Below are 6000 nucleotides of genomic sequence, written 5' to 3' on the forward strand. Positions count from 1 at the left end.
CTCGGCAAAGCATTCATGATTTGCTGGATAGAAATGGAAGCTTTATTGAGAAGATTCACAGGTTTACACGAACTGGTGTGGACACAGACTGTGTTTGCCAGGGCTCAACAACCAGGGATGCCTGTTTGCCTAGGGGGAAGATTAACGCCTGATCAGCTGAAAATAATGATAATAATTAAAAGCAAAGTAATGTTGGTAATGGCGGAAAATTACTTTTTCAGCCTCTCAAATATGGAGTTTAGAATTGGGTAGGAAAGCATGATTTGCTTTCATGATTTACATATGGTAAGTAGTACATTAGCCAGTTAAAAAGAAGCAGGAGGAGATTTTTATTTGAATAATTTTCATTTTTGACATTATATTTTGTGGTTATTACTATTTATTAGCAGGTATAAAATAATAGCAAAGATTAAAGCTTATTGATATGTTTAATGTAGGGATGAAACATCTATAACATGTCAGAAAATAGGAAAAATGTCCATCCAAGTGAAAAAAAACCCCATTAACATTGAGCCCTGTTAGCGCTTGCCCCCACCACCCGGGTTGTGCTCCATCGCTTTCAGCCCATCCCCCAGGACAGGACAGGGGGATAGAGGGGTGAGGGTTCGGAGGCTCCACTGATATCAGAGCCCTTTTATAACTCCCAGCTCTGCGCTTTGAAGTCGCAGCCAGACAGCTCAGGAATCCTACTCCCCCATTTGACAATGAGGAGGGGGATGGTCAGAGCTAAACAGTGTGTTTGGCCAATCTCCTCCTGTACCGAATCATAAGTGATTTTAACTGTCCCTGCTGTTCATCAACCTGGACTGCAGAGGCGAAGAGTACTACCCTCATGCTAAAATACTCAGGACACAGTATGGCTGTAATTGATCTAAAACTTCAAAAAATGATCTAATTACTGATATTACTTGACTTGGACTTCTTTAATCACGGTCCAAACATCTAAGAACCCATAATCCAATAATTATATCTGGAAATGTGACAATGAAATGCAATCCTAGAGAAGAATTAATTAACGGTATGTTCAAGGGATCAAACGTGGGAATGGAGTTACAGTCTTACAGTGGAGATAAATTCTATCTGTGTTGAAAGTCATGCTGCTAGATAGGAAACTATACAGCATGAAAAGCATCCCCGGGGACATCATCTATCTTTACATTAATGTAGGCATAGTGGACTCGTTTCAAAAGCATGAAAAGAGCTGTCATTGTATATATGAGCAGGAAGTCACATATTACCTCTGCAACATAATAGCACGCATATATGCACCATATCGTCATAGTATCAATTTCATTCATATACTGAATTATCTGTCATTGAATACTCAACAGGGCTGCAGCTAATCAATGTTTTCATTACTGGTTCATCAACAAATTCTCCTCATGTTGTTCTGATCTACAAAATGCCAGAAAATTGTGAAAAATGCTCATTACAAATCCCAAAAGCCAAAAGCAATGTCTTCCAATAGCATCTTTTTTTTACAACTAACAGTGAAAAATCCAAAGATATGTCACATTAAACAAAGACAAGCATGAAATCTCCTCAGTTAAGCCAACTATTCTGATAATCAGTTAATCTTTTTGACTCATTTTTAAGGAAATATGTCCAAATTCTTTTATTTCAGCTTCTTGGATGTGAGAATTTTCTAGTTTCTTTACTCCTCTATGACAGTAAACAAAATAAGAGATGAATAGACAATGAAATTAATCATTAGTTGCAGCTCTATATCAAAGTAATAAAAAAACTGTGTTCCAACTATTTTGATAACGAATGAATTGTTTTCAGTATTTTTCTTTAAGACAAAATGTCAAAATTCTCTTATCTCAGCTTCCTAAATGTGAATATTTTCTGGTTTCTTTACTCCTTTGTTTCAATAAACAGTGAAGACTTTTAGTTTGTGGACAAAACAAGACACTCAATGATGTCATCTTGGACCATTTTCTGACACATTATGGACCAAACAACCAATCCAAAAATAGAGAAAATGATAGACAGATGAATCAATTATGAAAATAACTGAAGAACAAATATCACATGATCAAAGATTTGAATAGTTTCTTCAGTGAAAATTCAATTTGTGATGTAAAAATGATCATTCCCAGTAATCCTGAATCGTAGTGCAATCACAATATCTGTCAAAATAATCTTTTTTTTTTCTTTTCTTTTTATCATATCGTGCAGCCCCGTTTTCAAATTAATATATTATTGTTTTGTTCTACAAAATGTCAGAAAATACTGAAACCATACAATAACATTTCCGAAGCCCAAAGTGGCATCTTCAAATGCTTGTTTTGTCCAACCAAGCAAGTCCAAAACCCACAGACATGTCGCACTAGACACAGACAAGCAGTGAATCCTTAGAGAAGCTGGAACTAGAGAAGGTTTGGCATGTTTGTTTGAAAAATTACTTAAACGTAATCAAAAAAGTAGTCGATTAATCTCCCGGACTGATCAAGGGACTGATCAATTTATCAACTAATCATTTGATCTCCATTTGTCATCATACTCTGGGTTTTGTTACACCCAGCATGTTATCTCTGATTAAAGCTGGTTAATTTCGGAACTAACCTTATGGACAAAACCTCCATAATAATCTTTAAGCATATTGTAACTCAAGAAAACTACACTTCTCCTGGGCTCTGTTTTCAAGCTTTAGAAAATGTAGCCTGTTAAGGGAGACTTTGGCCAATCACAGGTTTGTAACATGTGAGGCTCATTCCCAACAACAAGAGTCAAGACTCAACCATCTCCGAGCCTCTTATCGGACGTGTCGATAATTTGACGACTTGGAAACGAGACTCAACAATCCATCTGTCTCCAGAATCACTTACTGCCCCTTTAAAGCATGTGATGTAGAAACATTTCTTTCACGTCTTATGTACCATCTATACATATCTGGACCAGTATATGTCAGTAACAGATGTGACTGCACTTTGGCTCGTCCAACCATTCTCCATCGACCTGCGTTAGTTTCAAAGAAAGCGGGAAAAGTGAGGGGCTGGTTTGTTAAATGCTGATCCCGTTCTGGTCTGCGAACGAGCCTCTAATGTAACCAACTAATGACGCAAAATAAATCAGCCGCAGGACTTTGATAGAAGTGAGGGTGGGACCCACCTACTAATAAGTGTCAAGCCGGTGCCTCTGGTGGTTTCCCTTCTGGGGAGTGTGAACTCAGCCCGCTCTGAAGCAGAGTAAAGTTCTCTTTTAATTTGCCATGAGTGGGCGGTTTATAGCCCTGATATAATCTATAACTCTTCCACTATTACAACCACCCACCTCACAGACCGTCAGTACCTCTGTGTGAACTCCTCGCAGCTTTCTGTCTGTCTGTCTGTGAGCTCTGGGGCTCTTGGACCCCTCAAAACGACACACTAATTGAAGTGATGTAATGTTATGCCACAGAGGGCTGCCCGCTGGGAGCCGCACTAGAATGGGAGGCATTGAGGAAAAAGACACAGCCCTGAGTCATGATGCCAGCAGCCACAAGAGCAAACTTTATATCCCTCAGCTCAGTCTGAGAAACGACTACCTTTCCATCCAGGCTGTGTCTGTCTGTGTGAGTGTGTGTGCTGCTTTGCCAAGCCGCTTCACACACACACACACACACACACACACACACACACACACACACACACACACACACACGGGGCTCATGCCTGTCATAACCCCATCCAATGATGCTGGCAGGGGAATAACCGCTGCAGTGTTGTGCCGGAGCCAGACATGACAGAAAGAACAACAAGCTACAACGCTGCAAAGACATCAGCATGTCTTCACACACGCTCGGTGGATACAGTTCAGTCAAGAAGTTCTCAGATCGTCTTTGAAGTGCCAGACAGACTCGTCCCATCAGCTCATGCAAACGCACACACACACCTGACACACTTTTTTAGATAATAAATTATGAATGTTGTCAGTGTAAAACTGTTAAAACAAACACGAATGGTGCACATACAAGGTTTCTGCTGGCATTTTAAGAGTAACACTGGCAAAAAGTACATGCACAGTTTGCATTTGTGGTTACTGGTTCAACATTTTGAAGCTGTTACAGCATGATTTTTTTTCCAAAAACACACTTAAAAGTGGGACTGAAGTTAATGCAATTTCATTAAAGTGACCTGTCAAAATCATATTAAAGACATTTTAAGATGATTTAAAATTCAGATTATTGGATGCTTGCAGACTCCCTGACAACATGAGGGGATGCAATAGTTATTTCTAAGAGAAACAGTCAACATTTCACCACTGAAACAGATCATGATAAATCAGAGAGCTTTTTCGATGTTTACTAAAATCCTTTTTTGTTTTACTCCTGAAAAATGCTTTGAAGTCAGCATTAAAATGTGTTTAACCACAGTCCTTGTAATCATTCAAGGGAAAACTTAATAGCTTTACAGTCTTTTCATTTATTTTTAATCAAAAACAGGGGATCAAAATCAGCTGGTTTTGTTGTTGAGCTCATTGTCACAAAGAAGAAAGAGAAAATAAACGTGAAATAGAGACAAAAATGTCTGATACCTGCATGTTCTTCAGCTTGTGATCCGTCGCGCTGTACCTCTCACATTCCTCCATCCCTCTCCGGAGGAAGGCGTTCACAACAAAACTGTCTCCTGAGACAGGGATTAAACACACCGATCAGCAGGTTTCACCTAAATCTTAAACTCGGCCTATGATTTATCACATCAGCATATCAAACTCCATTATACAATGTGATCTGTCCTCACCTTCAGGGTTTTCTCGGCGCTTACACGCTTCAGATCCACGAGGAAACAAGGATGCAAAATAGACATTCGTTAATTTTATTCTATTATATGAACACTAAGATGAAAATACTTGAAATATTTTGTGATTCAGTGCTCAGAACTCCAACATTTCTTACCATGTTTTGACTGAAGTTTGCCCATTCTTAAGTCCCTCTTCCCTGGATCAATAAAGGTACTCCGGATAACAGTCACTGACTCAACATGGTCACATTGTGTTTGTTTTGCGAGAAGAAAACTCCAACTTCATCCAGAGGACGGTGATTAAACCGCGGGCTCATTGAAGAATCAGCTGTCTCCGAGCACGAACGAGATGAACGAGTGGAGGTGATGTGTGAGGGAGACAGCAGGACACACTCGCTGTCTCTCTCCAGGCTTCCCTTCAGTCCGACTGAGTGTGGGAGCGCTTTGAACACAGCAGAGAAGATCACAGAGCCCAAGTGTCAATGCACACGCAACATGAAGGGAACTTCCGGTTCTCGCTTCTACAAAATAAAACAGCAATTTGGCGCAAACAATTTCAGTGAACAAAAAATTAAGAAAATGTGAAGAGCGCATGTGCATATGAAAACTTTTTTGGAATAAAAAAACAAATGCTTCCATACAAAATTGTTACGTAAACAGACGAATATACACATCAAATCTATATGGCTATACTTAAAAAAATAATGACAAATGTTATTATTATTATTATTATTATTATTATTATTATTATTATTATTATTATTCTTAGCGCATACAAATGTACTAAAATAAACTTAACATGTCAGAAAAACTGAAAAGATGAACATAGAAACTGTAAAGTCAGTATTAGCATTGGAGCAACAGAAAACAGTAAAAAGCAATATCAGAATAAAAACTAAAAAACAAAAACAAAGGAAAAAGCAGTGATTTAGACCAATATCAACATTTAATTAATGTATTTTTAAAAAGAATTTCTAATTGTTTTCTACATGGGTTTCATGAAGGCAGGTGCAACAGTCTTTTTAAGCAGATTAATCACAGCAAGTTGATTGTTTTAAATAATGGATGTCATTAAAGAATGTCTAAAATAATAACAAATTAGCATGTAGGCCAAAGTAAAGTCTTAAACTTGTTTGAGGTATTTAAAAGGGAAAAAAGAGCAGGAGTGGAGGGGGGGGGGGGGGCTTAAATAGTGTAAATATAATAGTGTGCTCCAGCCATTTGTCCCTGTAAGGTTTGATGTCCTTGATCTGAGATTTGTTGCACATTTTTGGAA

At 38.4% G+C, this 6000-nt stretch overlaps 1 protein-coding gene across 2 annotated transcripts in view; it reads right to left on the reverse strand.

Annotated features, from left to right (window-relative positions):
• nkd2b (NKD inhibitor of WNT signaling pathway 2b) overlaps nucleotides 1-5171 on the reverse strand; it is a 37039-nt gene extending 31868 nt beyond the window's left edge. For both annotated transcript variants that reach the window (XM_084726569.1, XM_084726568.1), the window contains exons 1-3: nucleotides 4880-5171; nucleotides 4725-4751; nucleotides 4519-4610 (exon numbers count right to left, since the gene is read on the reverse strand). In XM_084726569.1, the coding sequence (XP_084582695.1) occupies nucleotides 4519-4610; nucleotides 4725-4751; nucleotides 4880-4904 (144 nt within the window). In that variant the 5' untranslated portion in view covers nucleotides 4905-5171. The remainder of the gene's footprint in view (nucleotides 1-4518; nucleotides 4611-4724; nucleotides 4752-4879) is intronic.
• Nucleotides 5172-6000: the final 829 nt, after the last annotated feature.

Source organism: Lutjanus erythropterus, chromosome 9, assembly GCF_056507025.1.
Source record: "Lutjanus erythropterus isolate fLutEry1 chromosome 9, fLutEry1.hap2, whole genome shotgun sequence".
Lineage (NCBI taxonomy): Eukaryota > Metazoa > Chordata > Actinopteri > Lutjaniformes > Lutjanidae > Lutjanus > Lutjanus erythropterus.